General features: G+C 42.0%; 1 protein-coding gene across 3 annotated transcripts in view; it reads left to right on the top strand.

Annotated features, from left to right (window-relative positions):
* The first annotated feature begins 297 nt into the window (after positions 1 to 297).
* LOC110537350 (sacsin) overlaps positions 298 to 18,893 on the top strand; it is a 30,155-nt gene continuing 11,559 nt past the window's right edge. The window contains exons 1-6 of one of the 3 annotated variants that reach the window (XM_036937334.1): positions 298 to 522; positions 737 to 776; positions 1,955 to 2,042; positions 2,236 to 2,347; positions 12,497 to 12,643; positions 17,361 to 18,873. In XM_036937334.1, coding sequence (XP_036793229.1) covers positions 757 to 776; positions 1,955 to 2,042; positions 2,236 to 2,347; positions 12,497 to 12,643; positions 17,361 to 18,793 — 1,800 coding nt within the window. In that variant the 5' untranslated portion in view covers positions 298 to 522; positions 737 to 756 and the 3' untranslated portion in view covers positions 18,794 to 18,873. Of the gene's footprint in view, positions 523 to 736; positions 777 to 1,954; positions 2,043 to 2,235; positions 2,348 to 12,496; positions 12,644 to 17,360; positions 18,874 to 18,893 lie in introns of those variants that run through there. The other 2 variants (XM_036937332.1, XM_036937333.1) reach the window with 2 other exon arrangements.

The following is an 18,893-nucleotide window of genomic DNA, read 5'->3' as shown; positions in this document are numbered from 1 at the left end:
AGGGAGTTCTGATTGGTTCCAAGTTCAGCAAGTTCATAAATTTGCCTCAGCAGACAGTGTTGAAATATATATTTTTTTCTGACAAAATGCGCAAGAATTGAAGGTGGCAACTCATTTTACAGTATTCATAATAATATTTCATTGTCATATACAACAAAATCAGCTCCTCCCTTGACGTAGATTGATCAACTTCACTTTTTTCGGCGTCAGCCCACCACCTATCACTCATACACCTTTGAATCACGTGCGAATAAAAATTTAAAGAGGAAGAAGATGAATATGAGTCACGCCCTAATGAAAGTTTTGTTTCATACATGACAAGGCAGGAAACGAAACCATTTTGTTATTCCTATGCTGGCAGGGCAGACCAAGATAAAATAGGCGTTTCATTTCCCGGGAGGAGGAAATGTTGGTCAATTGAAGAGTCAGTAGAGGACATAAAACCATTAGTCTACTAAGAATATTTATTCTGATGACATAGGTGGCTTCAGATTACTCCATCATCACGAAGAAATGATTGAGGTAAATTGATCAATTTATGTATCTTAAATACAACAAAAGTCTTCTTATCATGATTATTATTATACGTTATTATTAAGACTAGGCTAGGCCTACTTGATCCTTGAGTAGTACATTTCTAAACTAGGGACATTTTTGTTTGCAGTCTGATTAGTACAGTTAAATTTGCTATCAAGCCATATAACAATAATTATAACTAATTCATTGGTTCTTGTAGAATCCTACCAATGTGGAAGGATGAGTGAGAGGAAAACACGGTGAGGAGATCATTTTAATCAGTTGAACATTCTAACCAGTAGAACATTTTAACCAGTTGCTTGGAATTGTATGTGTGTTCTCTTATAGCTGCACGATGTTTTACCTTGCTAACACTATACATGCTTGACCTGGTTAACACTATACATACTGTAGCTTTACCTTGTTAACACTATACATCGTGGGATTAACTGGAGATTATTTCCTGTTTCTATATAAAGCTATAAAATCTATAAAAATGGAACCAAATGTCAGTTTTATGTTTAGCAAATGTATAGAATTTAAACATAATTTCTTCCTGCGTTTAGTAGATAGAAGGTATAGATTGAGAAGAATGTGGTTTAATTTCCAACCATACTGTGAAAACTAAACCAGTTTCTAAACCCAAAAAGGCGCAACATTGCAAGGCTTCCCGGAATGCTTGCGAAACAGACCAAACAGACCAGGCCAGCGTTTGAGAAGTGAACAATTCTTCCTTAGTTGTTAATTTTCTTGATATCTAAAGGCACAGCCTAGATTTGAGCCAATGTCTTAAAAGTTGAAGATGTTATTACTCCGACCTCGTGAAAGTGTCAAACTGACCCATTTTTATTGTAGTCAAAAAACAACTTTATATTGTAATGGAGCACGTCTCGGACCATCGAGCCCGAGGTCCGGCGCGCTATCAACTGTGCCGCAAAAGCATGCTCGATTTCCGCGCTTATAAACCCAGGGTCGTTACACTACTCTCTCCTTTCAAAGAGCGCGTCCTCGCGCTAGCCTGCGACTCTACGTCTTACAAGAACGCACTCACCGGCCAAGCACACACACTGTCGTGGATGCAAGGTCCGATCAATGTAATGAAACAGCAGAGAGCAGGTCTCGAGCCCGAAGTCCGGCGCGCTATCGCATGTGCCGCAAAAGCATGCTCGTGCGGCAGGTCGATTACCGCGTTAATAACCCAGGGTCGTTACACTATTGAAGGAATGCCTTTGATTGCCTGCACATGCGCAGTTCTGCGTGAGACGACGAACGTTAGACCCAAGACGTGTTTCTACGCATGAGCTTAGCTAGCCAACGTCGCCATAACATCGCCTACAAGTGTGATCAGGGATTTCTATTGGAGAAACAGTTTTAGCCTATCTTCATACTGTAATGTCTTTGACTAAACTATCCAACTTCTTCACTTCTTATGGTTTAGAAATTCATTTGCTGCAACAGTTCCCCCTTTCATTGATTACCTGAAGGACATTCTGCGGAGGTACCCTGATGGAGGACAGATATTAAAGGTGACTTTGATAATCAATCAATCATGTATCAATCTGTTCATTCTGTACACTTATGGTAAATGCCATTAAAGCCACTAGATTTAAAGAAGTAGTGTGAACATCTTGTATTGTATAAGTTTGCCATAGCCCAATGTACTATCCAAGTTAAAGGAACCTATGTAAACGTCCCTACCCCTATCTGTGCTGTGACCAGGAGCTTATCCAGAATGCTGATGATGCCGGGGCGTCGGAGGTGGTGTTCCTCCATGATGAGAGATGCTACGGCAGCCAGAGCCTCAAGACTGAAGGTCTGGGAAAGTACCAAGGTAGGGTTGTTTCATATTTGTGGAAGATTGAAGAGGGTCATTACATATCTGCACCCATTTTGATTTGAACAAAACCTTTCATACATGTTTGCGCATGGTGGAAGTGGTCAGAAAGTGACCTTTTGGATCTGAATGCCAAAACAAAGTTGACCTGTTTTGCCTACCAAGAGACCTCCATGTCTTCATCACTGAAAAAGATGAAGGTTTGAGTTTGAAAGTTTACAAACAGAGTTGTCAAACTATTCTACGATTTCTTGCAAAACAGTTTTACATTTTAAAAAATGTCTTTTTTTTTAAAGCCTTAATGTCAATAATCTACAAACACGTAAACTAAGATTTTTCACATCTTCACAAATGTTGTAGCTTGGACTCTATTTAACATAATTTGAAAATGTTTGTGTTGTGCCTGTCTTCGGTTGAGACACAGCATACTAATGAATACAGGGTGGGTGTCATTTCAATCATAGAATTAATAGGAAATACCTATCCCTTCAGATCCCTGTAATTCAGCTAGTACACTATTTGATATTTAAATTGAATTAAAACTTTAACTTCCAATTACTATCAGAAAGATGGCAACCGGTCCACCCACTGTCGAATGTCAACTTAAATGGGAATGTCTATTATTTTACATTTTAGTAATTTAGCAGACACCCTTATCCAGAGCGCATTCATCTTAAGATAGCTACGTGGGAGAACCACATAACACAGTCATAGTAAGTACATTTTTCCTCAAAGTAGCTATCAGCAAAGCCAGAGCTAGTAAGGAGAAAAGAGTCAAGAGCCAGTACTCTTTGAAGAGGTAGGGTTTCCGATGTTTTCGGAAGATGGGCAGGGACTCTGCTGTCCTAGGTTCAGGGGGAAGCTGGTTCCAACATTGGGGTGCCAGGACAGAGAACAGCTTTTTTATTTTTTTATTTATTTTATTTCACCTTTATTTAACCAGGTAGGCCAGTTGAGAACAAGTTCTCATTTACAATTGCGACCTGGCCAAGATAAAAGCAAAGCAGTTCGACACATACAACAACAGAGTTACACATGGAGTAAAACAAACATACAGTCAATAATACAGTAGAAAAATAAGTCTATATACAATGTGAGCAAATGAGGTGAGATAAGGGAGATAAAGGCAAAAAAAGGCCATGGTGGCGAAGTAAATACAATATAGCAAGTAAAACACTGGAATGGTAGGTTTGCAGTGGAAGAATGTGCAAAGTAGAGATAGAAATAATGGGGTGCAAAGGAGCTAAATAAATAAATACAGTAGGGGGAGAGGTAGTTGTTTGGGCTAAATTATAGATGGGCTATGTACAGGTGCAGTAATCTGTGAGCTGCTCTGACAGCTGGTGCTTAAAGCTAGTGAGGGAGATACAGTGCCTTGCGAAAGTATTCGGCCCCCTTGAATTTTGCGACCTTTTGCCACATTTCAGACTTCAAACATAAAGATATAAAACTGTATTTTTTTGTGAAGAATCAACAACAAGTGGGACACAATCATGAAGTGGAACGACATTTATTGGATATTTCAAACTTTTTTAACAAATCAAAAACTGAAAAATTGGGCGTGCAAAATTATTCAGCCCCTTTACTTTCAGTGCAGCAAACTCTCTCCAGAAGTTCAGTGAGGATCTCTGAATGATCCAATGTTGACCTAAATGACTAATGATGATAAATACAATCCACCTGTGTGTAATCAAGTCTCCGTATAAATGCACCTGCACTGTGATAGTCTCAGAGGTCCGTTAAAAGTGCAGAGAGCATCATGAAGAACAAGGAACACACCAGGCAGGTCCGAGATACTGTTGTGAAGAAGTTTAAAGCTGGATTTGGATACAAAAAGATTTCCCAAGCTTTAAACATCCCAAGGAGCACTGTGCAAGCGATAATATTGAAATGGAAGGAGTATCAGACCACTGCAAATCTACCAAGACCTGGCTGTCCCTCTAAACTTTCAGCTCATACAAGGTGAAGACTGATCAGAGATGCAGCCAAGAGGCCCATGATCACTCTGGATGAACTGCAGAGATCTACAGCTGAGGTGGGAGACTCTGTCCATAGGACAACAATCAGTCGTATATTGCACAAATCTGGCCTTTATGGAAGAGTGGCAAGAAGAAAGCCATTTCTTAAAGATATCCATAAAAAGTGTTGTTTAAAGTTTGCCACGAGCCACCTGGGAGACACACCAAACATGTGGAAGAAGGTGATCTGGTCAGATGAAACCAAAATTGAACTTTTTGGCAACAATGCAAAACGTTATGTTTGGCGTAAAAGCAACACAGCTGAACACACCATCCCCACTGTCAAACATGGTGGTGGCAGCATCATGGTTTGGGCCTGCTTTTCTTCAGCAGGGACAGGGAAGATGGTTAAAATTGATGGGAAGATGGATGGAGCCAAATACAGGACCATTCTGGAAGAAAACCTGATGGAGTCTGCAAAAGACCTGAGACTGGGACGGAGATTTGTCTTCCAACAAGACAATGATCCAAAACATAAAGCAAAATCTACAATGGAATGGTTCAAAAATAAACATATCCAGGTGTTAGAATGGCCAAGTCAAAGTCCAGACCTGAATCCAATCGAGAATCTGTGGAAAGAACTGAAAACTGCTGTTCACAAATGCTCTCAATCCAACCTCACTGAGCTCGAGCTGTTTTGCAAGGAGGAATGGGAAAAAATGTCAGTCTCTCGATGTGCAAAACTGATAGAGACATACCCCAAGCGAATTACAGCTGTAATCGCAGCAAAAGGTGGCGCTACAAAGTATTAACTTAAGGGGGCTGAATAATTTTGCACGCCCAATTTTTCAGTTTTTGATTTGTTAAAAAAGTTTGAAATATCCAATAAATGTTCTTCCACTTCATGATTGTGTCCCACTTGTTGATTCTTCACAAAAAAATACAGTTTTATATCTTTATGTTTGAAGCCTGAAATGTGGCAAAAGGTCGCAAAGTTCAAGGGGGCCGAATACTTTCGCAAGGCACTGCAAGTGTTTCCAGTTTCAGAGATTTTTGTAGTTCGTTCGAGTCATTGGCAGCAGAGAACTGGAAGGAGAGGCGACCAAAGGAAGAATTGGTTTTGGGGGTGACCAGATAGATATATACCTGCTGGAGCGCGTGCTACAGGTGGGTGCTGCTATGGTGAGCAGTGAGCTGAGATAAGGGGGGACTTTACCTAGCAGGGTCTTGTAGATGACCTGGAGCCAGTGGGTTTGGTGACGAGTATGAAGCGAGGGCCAGCCAACGAGAGCGTACAGGTCGCAGTGATGGGTAGTATATGGGGCTTTGGTGACAAAACGGATGGCACTGTGATAGACTGCATCCAATTTGTTGAGTAGGGTATTGGAGGCTATTTTGTAAATGACATTGCCGAAGTCGAGGATCGGTAGGATGGTCATTTTTACAAGGCTATGTTTGGCAGCATGAGTGAAGGATGCTTTGTTGCGAAATAGGAAGCCGAATCTAGATTTAACTTTGGATTGGAGATTTTCGATGTGAGTCTGGAAGGAGAGTTTACAGTCTAACCAGACACATAGTTATTTGTAGTTGTCCACATATTCTAAGTCAGAACCGTCCAGAGTAGTGATGTTGGACGGGCGGGCAGGTGTAGGCAGCGATCGGTTGAAGAGCATGCATTTAGTTTTACTTGTATTAAAGAGCAATTGAAGGCCACGGAAGGAGAGTTGTATGGCATTGAAGCTCGTCTGGAGGGTTGTTAACACAGTGTCCAAAGAAGGGCCAGAAGTATACAGAATGGTGTCGTCTGCGTAGAGGTGGATCAGAGACTCACCAGCAGCAAGAGCGACATCATTGATGTATACAGAGAAGAAAGTCGGTCCAAGAATTGAACCCTGTGGCACCCCCATAGAGACTGCCAGAGGCCCGGACAACAGGCCCTCCGATTTGACACACTGAACTCTATCAGAGAAGTAGTTGGTGAACCAGGCGAGGCAATCATTTGAGAAACCAAGGCTATCGAGTCTACCGATGACGATGTGGTGATTGACAGAGTCGAAAGCCTTGGCCAGGTCAATGAATACGGCTGCAGGCCTCCCGGGTGGCACAGTGGGTAAGGGTGCTGTACTGCAGTGCCAGCTGTGCCACCAGGGACTCTGGGTTCATGCCCAGGCTCTGTCGTAACCGGCCGCAACCGGGAGGTCCGTGGGGCGACGCACAATTGGCCCAGCGTCGTCCGGGTTAGGGAGGGTTTGGCCGGTAGGGAAATCCTTGTCTCATCGCGCACCAGCGACTCCTGTGGCGGGCCGGGTGCAGTGCGCGCTAACCAAGGTTGCCAGGTGCACGGTGTTTCCTCCGACACATTGGTGCGGCTGGCTTCCGGGTTGGATGGCGCTGTGTTAAGAAGCAGGGCGGCTTGGTTGGGTTGTGTATCGGAGGACGCATGACTTTCAACCTTCGTCTCTCCCGAGCCCGTACGGGAGTTGTAGCTAAACAATTGGATACCACGAAATTGGGGAGAAAAAGGGGTAAAAAAAAAAAAAATATATATATATATATATATATATATATATATAAAAAATAAAAAAATGAATACGGCTGCACAGTATTGTTTCTTATCGATGGCGGTTAAGATATCGTGCTTGAACTGGGATGAACGGGACCTGCCCTTCCGTAGGGGGGGAGGGGGGGGGGCAAGAGACCAGCGGTGGGCATAACGAATTACTCTTTTTGGGGTGTGGGGTTTGGAGAGGAGGATCTGATGGTTCAGTGTCGGAGGCAGTGGATAGATCTAGAAGAATGAGAACAGAGGAGAGAGAGTCAGAGAGCCTCCGTTACACAGAGAAGAGCCATCTCAGTTGCGTGACCCATCTTGAAGCTTGACTGGTTAGGGTTAAGAAGATCGTTCTGTGAGAGATAGCGAGAGAGTTGGTCAGAGACAGCTCAAGTGTTTTGGAAAGAAAAGAAAGAAGGGATAAGGTCTGTAGTTTTTGACGTCAGAGGGGTTGAGTTTCGGTTTCTTGAGGAGGGGATAGGGCTGTGGTGGTCATGAAATTTTGTCAGAAAGTAATTGTCATGCAAATGAGTGCTGGTCTCACGGTAATTTACTGTTAATTAACCAACATGTTTAGCATGCCTTTGGAACATCTACATTTTAAAAAGTCATTAATTTTATATAGCCATCACAATAAAATCCATGATTTATTTAGTTGTGATAGGCCTATAAACCTGGGAATGTCTTAGAAATCAAAACATGAGGGCTGCATGATGCAACTCTATATTGATGCTTTGGAAAAAGATGCACAAAAAAAGCATGCGCTCTGATCCAAGTGCTTCCGGTGAGAGAGCGAGAGAGATGATTGCATTGCTGCTATGCTTGTGTAGCAAGAAAGTTTGGGTATATCTAATCAATAGAAGATGGAATTAAAATGACAGAATGAAAAGAAAGGCTACAACAACCAAAAGCCAACAGGTAGGCTGCTATTTAGGCTATAATCCAGAGTTATATGTAGGCTAACTGTAGGATGGTGAGAAGCTAGCCTCAATTAGCCTAGTTAGCTAGCTTCTCAGTTTAATGCTGTCAAGACAGGTACTATGTAATCGGATGGGATGATAAATAACTAGCAAGAAGTTAGTCTAGCGCGAGGTGGGTGTGGTAGCTCTCTCTGGGAGACTCACGGTGCTCTGAGAATCTGGCTTCCGGCCAGCCGAACTGATTGAGTGTGCGCACATGCTCCCTAAAAAGACATTAGCTTGACTAATGAAGAAAAAATCTGGAAAGCGGCGGTATTACCCCGGGACAGTAGAGGGCAATGAGTTAGTAATAGCCATCTATGACCAAACAAGGAAGTGACGACACACCCAGACAAGGGACGGGCGGGAGAATACAATTGTGTACACAGAGAGAAACTTGACTGGGAGAGGAAGATGGCGGAAGTGGATGCTGAGTTCGAATTTATCAGCGTGTTGTGTAAATTTACTGAAGACGAATGTTTGAATGGACAACAGTAATATTGAAAACTGTAACAAAAAGGAAATTGTCAAATTGGAGTAGACAAAACGTGTGTAAATGATAAAGAATTGCTTCTTGTTGAGATGCGTTTGAGTAAGGATGCATATGAGAAACCTGTTTGAGGTGTGGAAAATGGTGATGTGTGTGCTTGGAAAAGTGGAGTCTGTCAGAGTGACAAGGAGTGGTTGTATTTCTGAAGAGTAGAGGAAGATTGCAATGAGCCTCAAAATAATCCGGACAACAGAAGTTTTGTGTTTTGAACTTTGGAGTAGAGCACCTTTCAAAGGAGTCATCTCGGGTGACAACAGGTATTCAGGTTGAATACCCGAATTGAATTCGTGGTGTGATTGGTGCCCAGCGTCTGACCCGCTGGGTGAATGGAGAAAAATAAGAAAGTCTGTCGGCCCTGTTTTTTTGATAAAGAGCAAATACTATGGGTGTTTTCTATTAAGATAATGTGCCTTGTTAAAAGGCTAAATAGCACTAAAGGGGGTAAGCAAAGGCACTATGTGTAATCCTGGGATTAAGTGTATTTATTGGTATAATTCTATAATGGTCTATAGTTATCTGTACTTAATCCTATAATGGCACCTAGTAATATTATAGTCCGATAATGGCATGTACCAATCTTATAATTGCCTATATTAATCTGTAGTTATTATCTTCTTGGAAATAATGTAATTGATCCAAAGAACTAGAGGGGAGCGGAAACCCCGCCCAGAGGTAAAAACTTAGATTTGGAAACAATGGTGGAGTAAAGCCGAGGGGATAGATATGGTTATTAGCATAATGTGGAGGGACTATGAAACTTGTATACGCATGAAACTGTATAAAAGGAGTGGACTGAGAATGAGTCCGGCAGTTTGTCCATGGGCCAGCTCGGCTTGTTACTTTGTAATGAAGTCTATTTCAATTCACAAGTTCCGGTATCTGAGAAATAGGATTGAGCGAATATTTCTACGACAATACCTACGGATGTGAAGCTTGGTTATGTAAGATACGCCATAAGAACTTTCGTCCCCAAAGCCCTGCACTGTAAGAATTGTAAAGGATTTGGCCATGTTTCAAGTGTGTGCAGACGAACAGAGTATACTGAAGAAAGGTGTGTAGAATGACGACTGTGTTGCAATTGTGGTGGGGATAATGAGTTCCTAGAGTGCCCTGTAAGGATGAAGGAAATTGAGGTGGCAAGTTAGAGCGGTCAATCGAATCTCCTATGTGGAGGTGATTAAAATAATTGAGAAAACATGTGATGCTAGTGAAGAGATGGTAGTGGATACACCACAGCCTGTAGTAAATGTTTGCTGTCAGACAAAAGATAACCATATTTTTAATACACTGGGTTTTGTTGCATTCATTTCCACAGTTATAAACTGTACAGCACAAGTCTCAAAGAAGTTGAAGAAACTAGACGTTATTGTGGCTGCAACAGAAAAGTTTTTGGCACTCATGGATTTTACATCGGCTCCAGAAGACCAGCCCTCTCAGGTCCCCCTTGAGCCTGTGTAGGGATCAGATCTGTTTTATTTATTTATTTATTAATTTATCACAGGTGTCCATCTCAATGAACCTGGGCATACCTACAACTACTGACACTCTTGTTGTCGGAGAGTCATAGAGAATGCATTCAGTATCATGGCTATGAGGATTCTTGGTCGTCCAATTGAGTGTACACCTGAAAAGACTAAGGACATTGTGAAGGCATATGTGGCTCACAACTTCTTGTCCTCCACAGATGAAGCTCATGAGCTGAACACAAGATACTTGCCTCCCGCTTTTGCTGACACGCCCCTCCCTTATGGCAACTACCAACCTGGAGAGTTGAGAAGTGTTGTCGCCTGCCACAACCATCTCCAAGGAGGAGGCAAGGAGACTCTCTCGTTCCAGGGCGACACGGCTTGCAAGTGAAACAAGCTTAGGGACTACTTCCTCTCCCCCCTGGACGTGTGCCATGGCAGGAAGACATAGTTAGGCGAGGACAACTCAACCCAACGCCAGCAAATCATGTAAATAACAAGTGTCAGGAATAAAATGAGTCAGTGTAGATACAAATATTTATTAATAGAAAAATAGAAGAAATATTACAAGTGTCTGCAACTTTGCTCCTTTTGTCTTTTCCTCAATCCTGACTATTCTCCCAGTCCCTGCTGCTGAGTCCTTTAGATGCTTTTTGGCAAACTCCAAGCGGGCTGTCATGTGCCATTTACTGAGGAGTGGCTTTTGTCTGTCCACTCTACCATAAAGGCCTGATTGGTTGAGTGCTGTAAAGATGGGAGAACCTTCCAGAATGACAACCATCTCCACAGAGGTGGAGCTGTGTCAGAGTGAACATCGGGTTCTAGGTCGACTCCCTGACCAAGGCCGTTCTGCCCCGATTGTTCAGTTTGGGCGGGAGTCCAGCTCTAGGAAGAGTCTTAGAAGAAGTTTTGAACTACCATCTAAGAATGATGGAATGATGTATTCTTGGGGATCTTCAAAGCTGCAGAAATGTTTTAGTTCCCTTACCCAGATCTGTGCCTCGACACAATCCTGTCTTGGAGCTCTATGGACAATTCCTTCGACCTCATAGCTTGGTTTTTGCTCTGACATGGACTGTCAACTTATATAGACAGGTGTGTGCCTTTCCAAATCATGTCCAATCAATTGAATTTACCACAAGTGGAATCAAGTTGTAGAAACATGGATGATCAATGGAAACTGGATGCAGCTGAGCTCAATTTCGAGTGTCATAGCGAAGGGTCTGAATACTTATGTAAATAAGGTATTTCTGTTTTTTATTTTTTATACATTTGCAAAAATGTATAAACCTGTTTTGTCTTTGTCGGGTATTGTGTGTAGATTGAGGAATATTATTTTTGTTCATCCATTTTAGAATAAAGGTTGTAACGTAACAATACTTTCCAAATGCACTGTATGTATGAAAGGTTTCTTTAAAATCACAAGGGATGCAGTCAAAGTGATTAAAATCATATGGAACGACCGAAAATAAATAACTTCAAATTGAACCTTACATTACAAGGGCTCACTGTTGATTAGACAGCCAACATGCTGAATTTTCTCTTTAACAGTGGTTTATGAAATGTCCATTTTACTTCAACATTACACTACAACACTAATGAATACATCAGAAAGTAATAAAATACAGGTCAAGCTATATGTCTGAAGCTGACTTGGTCTCATTGCATGCTGACTGCTAGGCAGCAAATGTAGTAAGGGTTTTCCACAACATCAGATTAACAGCAGGGCAACATGCCCAGATTAATGTGTATACTACTATGCAAGCTAGGTCTACTCAGGGTTTTTAAAGCTAGCCAGCTTATGTTAGCTTCACATTCCAGCTCAGGCTTCATCCATGTTATGAAGGTGGATATTGATTGTGTACCTGCCGCTTACTCAAGCCTGGGCAGTAACTGCTCGTTCATGTGGCTAGTCGAATGTGGCTAGAAATATTAGTGGTCACTTGCTCTGAGCATCAGGAAACATTCTCTCTCTGGCTCACACAGGGCCGCCAGCAAATGTGTGGCAAGCTGGCATTAGGGAAAAAAAGTACCACACTTTATATGCTCCCAACAATGTAATGCGTAAACCTGGCACTTGCCCCAGTACTTTTCAATCTGGTGTAGCGGTGCCCCATCACTTGATTTGGTTGAATAAAAAATATTGGTATATTGGACTGTTGTCATGTCTGTCAGCAGGTCCTAATGTATATGTAATGAATACTCAGGGAGAAAAAGGTGTAGATTCACGTGCAGAGTGTGGCAGGTGTTTATTTCACCTTCGCAGAAGGTAGGAATCGTGGTCATAGGCAGGCAATGGTCATACACAGGTAGGCAAACAGGCAGGTGAATCAAAGCAAGGACTGAAGGCTAACTGGTTCTCACAAATGAGCTAGGAAAAGGCTTAATAGAGTCAAAACGAACAATACCTCACAAAGGCACGAACGGAATGAATTTAACTAAATAAGGAGTTGATGAGACCAGGTGAGTAACTAACACAGGTGAAATCAATGAACAAAAATGAGAGACAGGTCTACGTTCAAGAACACAAAGAAACAGAACACAAGGTTGACTAAGAAAATAAATACAGAACATTACAGTATATGAATATCTGACTGTTGTCTTGTCTGTCAGCAGATCCTAATGTGTATGAATAACTGACTGTAGTTCTGTCTGTGACCAGGTCCTGCACTGTATGCCTTCAACAATGCAGAGTTCACAGCAGAGGACTGGGAGGGAATCACGACCACAGGCCGGAGCATCAAACGCAAAGACCCAAACAAAGTTGGCAGGTTTGGGATCGGATTCAACTCTGTCTACCACATGACAGGTGAACCCCAAAGTATTTTTATCACAATAAAGAATCAAACAATGAGCATGCAATAGCTACTGTATTTCACAAGGTGTGGTTGATATGCTAAAATCCATAACACAGCGCATGGATCTACAGTGACAAGAACAAGTATGTGAACCCTTTGGAATTACCTGGATTTCTGCATACATTTTACATACAATTTGACCTGATCATCATCTAAGTCACAACAATAGACCAACACAGTGTGCTTAAACTAATAACACACAAATTATTGTATTTTTCTTGTCTATATTGAATACATACTTTTTCCAACCTACACTGTGAATGTTTAAGTTATGTTAACCACTAGGCTAATGACTTCTCCAAAAGCTAATTGTAGTCATGAGTCAACTAACCTGGAGTCGAATCAATGAGACGAGATTGGAGATTTTGGTTTGAGCTGCCCTGCCCCATTAAAAAAAACTCACTAAATTTGAGTTTGCTATTCACCAGAAGCATTGCCTAACGTGAACCATGCCTCGAACAAAAGAGATGTCAGAAGAACCTAAGATTAAGAATTGTTGACTTGCATAAAGCTGGAAAGGGTTACAAAAGTATCTCTAAGAGTCAGTCCACGGTAAGACAAATTGTCTACAAATGGAGAAATTTCAACACTGTTGCTACTCTCCCTAAGAGTGGCCTTCCTGCAAAGATGACTGCAAGAGCACAGCGCAGAATGCTCAATGAGGTTAAGAAAAATCCTAGAGTGTCAGCTAAAGACTTACAGAAATCTCTGGAACATTCTAAAATCTCTGTTGACAAGTCTGCAATACGTAAAACATTAAACAAGAATGGTGTTCATGGGAGGACACCATGGAAGAAGCCACTGCTGTCAAAAAAAAACATTGCTCAACATCTGAAGTTCGCAAAAGAGCACCTGGATGTTCCATAGCGCTACTGGCAAAATATTCAGATTAAACTAAAGTTGGGTTGTTTGGAAAGAACACACAACACTGTGTGTGCAGAAAAAAGGCACAGCACACCAACATCAAAACCTCATCCCAACTGTAAACTATTGTGAAGGGAGCATCATGGTTTGGGGCTGTTTTGCTGCCTCAGGGCCTGGACAGCTTGCTATCATCGACGGGAAAATGTATTCCCAAGTTTATCAAGACATTTTGCAGGAGAATGTAAGTCTATCTGTCCGCCAATTGAAGCTCAACAGAAATTAGGTGATGCAACAGGACAACAAAAGTAAACAGAACAGTAAACAGAAAAGTAGACAGAAGTAAATCAACAACAGAATGGCTTGAACAGAAGAAAATACGCCTTCTGGAGTGGCCCAGTCATTCCTGACCTCAACCTGATTTGAGATGCTGTGGCATGACCTCGAGCAGTTCACACCAGACATCCCAAGAATATTGTGGAACTGAAACAGTTTTGGAAAGGGGAAAAATTCCTCCTGACCTTTTGCAGGTCTGATCTGCAACTACAGAAAACGTTTGGTTGAGGTTATTGCTGCCAAAGGAGGGTCAACCTGTTCAAATCAAATTGTATTAGTAACGTACACATGGTAAGCAGATGTTAATGCGAGTGTAGCGAAATGCTTGTGCTTCTAGTTCCGACAGTGCAGTAATATCTAACAAGTAAGTTTTACAGGCAGTTCTACGACCTTACAACCACGTCATGAATACCACAGAGAGACTCCCTGACCATGCAATTGAGAGAGTGTTTCACAGTAAGACAAAGGGATTCTCCCACCCAATTTTACTGCGTCCCAGAACTATGGAGAATAGTTGAATATCCACTCTACATAACAAAAAGTCACTCAAGTTCCGAATACCGCAAGGATTTGTCCTCACGTTTAAAAGGGCTAATTCTAATGTCAACAATACAGGCCAGGAAACGTGGGAGCTTGCTATACACGTGAAATGGTATGAACTCTGAACTAATGATCGCTCAAGAAGTGAGTCCTAGATGACAGCTTAACAGACTGTAGCTGGAAAGGTAGCAAATCTAATACGAGAACACTGACTGACGTAGACGAATCTCCAGAGTGAGATGAACCTCTCAGACCACGTGAACCTCTCACACGACGACCCGGAAGATTCCACAAAGAACATGGCGACATAGACTGGGCAAACTAGAGCCTCATATCACCAACTCAACAATCGAAACCAGCTTCACATAAATACAATGCATTGCTTTTCCGAATGAGCTATCGTTAGTGGCATATGTATTTATGTAAGAATAGCTTCCCAGGTTCAATAGAGACCCATGTTCCTTAGCCTTCCTTCCAAAACCCCTTCTCTTCTCTGAATCTATTGTGTTATAACCAAACTGTTTTTGTTTAGTCCACTAGGGATGGTATAATGTTATTATGTATTGTATATTCTGTCATTTGTTTAATTAGTTAGTAATTAAATAAATGAGCCAATTGGTGTAAGGACGATTTATAGTAAAGGCTGGGTTTCGTGCAGATAGCCAACAATTTACGATGTTCAGATGAGACTGACAAAGGTAATAATAATAATTCATTAATAGAAGACTAATTGATCAGATATTAAAATATCTGAAGAGTTATATTCTGAAAACTATAACTTTAATCTGAACATTTTCCGTGGTGCCCTGACTTCCTAGTTACTTAAATTTACATGATTAGTTTAATTAGGTAATGATAATTACAGAGAATTGATTTGATAAAATAACAGTCTTCACCTTTAATGATACTAAAGACACATGGGTGAATGAGAATAAGTACATATAAATATATGGATGAGCAATGGCTGAGCAGCATAGGCAAGGTGCAATAGATGGTATAAAATACAGTATATACATATGATATGAGTAATGTAAGATATGTCAAATCAAATTTTAGTCACAATGCCAAATACAACAGTAGTAACTTACAAGCCCCTAACCAACAATGCAGTAAAAAATAAAATAAAATAAATAAATAAGAAATAAAAGTAACAAGAAATTAAAGAGCAGCAGTAAAATAACAATAGTGAGACTATATACAGGAGGGTACCGGTATCGAGTCAATGTGCAAGGGCACCAGTTAGTTGATGTATTACAGTGGGGCAAAAAAGTATTTAGTCAGCCACCAATTGTGCAAGTTCTCCCACTTAAAAAGATGAGAGGCCTGCAATTTTCATCATAGGTACACTTCAACTATGACAGACAAAATGAGAAAAAAAATCCAGAAAATCACATTGTAGGATTTTTTTATGAATTTATTGGCAAATTATGGTGGAAAATAAGTATTTGGTCAATAACAAAAGTTTATCTCAATACTTTGTTATATACCCGTTGTTGGCATTGACAGAGGTCAAATGTTTTCTGTAAGTCTTCACAAGGTTTTCACACACTGTTGCTGGTATTTTGGCCCATTCCTGCATGCAGATCTCCTCTAGAGCAGTGATGTTTTGGGGCTGTTGCTGGGAAACACGGACTTTCAACTCCCTCCAAAGATTTTCTATGGGGTTGAGATCTGGAGACTGGCTAGGCCACTCCAGGACCTTGAAATGCTTCTTACGAAGCCACTCCTTCGTTGCCCAGGCGGTGTGTTTGGGATCATTGTCATGCTGAAAGACCCAGCCACGTTTCATCTTCAATGCCCTTGCTGATGGAAGGAGGTTTTCACTCAAAATCTCACGATACAAGACCCCATTCATTCTTTCCTTTACAAGGATCAGTCGTCCTGGTCCCTTTGCAGAAAAACAGCCCCAAAGCATGATGTTTCCACCCCATGCGTCACAGTAGGTATGGTGTTCTTTGGTCGCAACTCAGCATTCTTTGTCCTCCAAACACGACGAGTTGAGTTTTTACCAAAAAGTTATATTTTGGTTTCATCTGACCATTTGACATTCTCCCAATCTTCTTCTGGATCATCCAAATGCTCTCTAGCAAACTTCAGATGGGCCTGGACATGTACTGGCTTAAGCAGGGGGACACGTCTGGCACTGCAGGATTTGAGTCCCTGGCGGCGTAGTGTGTTACTGATGGTAGGCTTTGTTACTTTGGTCCCAGCTCTCTGCATGTCATTCACTAGGTCCCCCCGTGTGGTTCTGGGATTTTTTCTCACCGTTCTTGTGATCATTTTGACCCCACGGGGTGAGATCTTGCGTGGAGCCACAGATCGAGGGAGATTATCAGTGGACTTGTATGTCTTCCATTTCCTAATAATTGCTCCAACAGTTGATTTCTTCAAACCAAGCTGCTTACCTATTGCAGATTCAGTCTTCCCAGCCTGGTGCAGGTCTACAATTTTGTTTCTGGTGTCCTTTGACAGCTCTTTGGTCTTGGCCATAGTGGAGTTTGGATTGTGACTGTTTGAGGTTGTGGACAGGTGTCTTTTATACTGATAACAAGTTCAAACAGGTGCCAGTAATACAGGTAAAGAGTGGAGGACAGAGGAGCCTCTTAAAGAAGTTGTTACAGGTCTGTGAGAGCCAGAAATCCTGCTTGTTTGTAGGTGACCAAATACTTATTTTCCACCATAATTTCTAAATAAATTCATTAAAAATCCTACAATGTGATTTTCTGGATTTTTTTTCTTCTCATTTTGTCTGTCATAGTTGAAGTGTACCTATGATGAAAATACAGACCTCTCTCATCTTTTTAAGTGGGAGAACTTGCACAATTGGTGGCCGACTAAATACTTTTTTGCCCCACTGTAGTGTGGAAACCGATATTATACACAGGAAGATTTACAGCATTTCATTCATACTGATCATCTGATCATTTCTAGATGTGCCATCCATATTCAGTTCCAAGTACCTGGGCTTCCTGGATGCTCAGGACAAGCTGTTTGAGGAGGATGGAGGCTTCCGGTGGTGTCTGGAGAACGAGGAAGACCAGATAACTCTCCTGAATCTGCAGGATCAGTTCCAACCATTCAGAGATGTTGTCGAACTAGTCAGTGGCCAGAGATGGAAGGACATCATCCAGGAGGAGCAGCACTTTAAAGGGACACTCTTTAGGTTTCCTCTGCGCAGTGAGGCCTCAGAGATCTCAGATAACCTGTATGACTACCACAAAGTAGTTCAGCTTTTCGAGAGCTTCATTGCAGATGCAGACATAATCCCTCTGTTCCTGAGGAACGTGTCATCAGTCTCTTTGCAGCACATTAACACGAACGGATCCGTCAACACCCGGCTCTCAGTGACCTCATCCAGTCCCACAGCTGATCCAAGTCTGAAGCCCAGGAGTGATTCAAACATCAAGGGCTCAACCTGCTTCAAAACCATCGCCTCTACCTCCAACAAGGAGGAGACAAAGACCAGGTGGCTTGTGACAACATGTTGCATGAAAGACGGAAATGTACCAAAGCTAGATTCACTTGCCAAGAAGCTAAGTTTCCGCCCTCATGTTGACTTGGCGTTTCCGTGTGGCCAGGAGAATGTCCTGACTGAGGGCAGACTGAGCTGCTTCCTGCCCCTTCCTAACAACGACTCCAACAAGACTGGACTCCCGGTCCATGTGAACGCCTGCTTCGGCCTCACTGACAACAGAAGACACATCAAGTGGCAGGAGGAAGACCAGAAGTATGATGAAGCTGCAATGTGGAACGAGCTGCTGGTGAAGGAGGTTCTCCCTCACACATATCTCCTGATGCTGCAGGATGCCATCAACCTAGCCAAGACCACCACACTCCCCGTCTCAGCTGTGTATAAGATCTGGCCAGACCTCAGTCAGACCAGAGACAAATGGCATGGGATTGCTGAGGACATTCTACAACGTCTGTTTAGACAGAACACTGCTGTCTTCTCTCTAGCTGAAGACGAAAGACAGTTTGTTTCTCTTGCCGAGTCTGTGTGTCCATCCAATGACCCCAAAGCATCTGAAATGATGGCTGCCGTGACCAGGACCTTGATTGCAGGAGGAGAAAAGCTTGTCACCTTCCCAGATCATGTCTCCAGAGCTGTCCAGCAGGCTTTCCCAAACCGTGACACTCTGAAATGGGTGACTCCAGCTCTTGTAAGGGGTGTTCTCCGCAGAGATGCCATGTCCAACCTCTCCATCGATGACAAACGGTCTCTGCTGCAGTTCATCTTGAGCGATGAGAAATACCACAACCTCAGGGATCTGAAGATGCTGCCTCTCAGCGACGGGACTTTCAAGACATTCACAAATGAAGAGAAGGACATTGCTCTTATTGACAATGATTCATTTCCAAGGTAAATTCTTAATAATCTAAATATACAGTGCAGTATTTTTCACAGGGATAATCCATGCCTTTTTTTCAATAAACAATTTACAAGTAAGTCTTCTCATCATTCAG

This window comes from Oncorhynchus mykiss, chromosome 12 (genome assembly GCF_013265735.2).
Source record: "Oncorhynchus mykiss isolate Arlee chromosome 12, USDA_OmykA_1.1, whole genome shotgun sequence".
Taxonomy (NCBI): Eukaryota; Metazoa; Chordata; class Actinopteri; order Salmoniformes; family Salmonidae; genus Oncorhynchus; species Oncorhynchus mykiss.
Note: the sequence above shows the minus strand (reverse complement) of the source record. Positions and strands in the feature narration are given on the sequence as shown.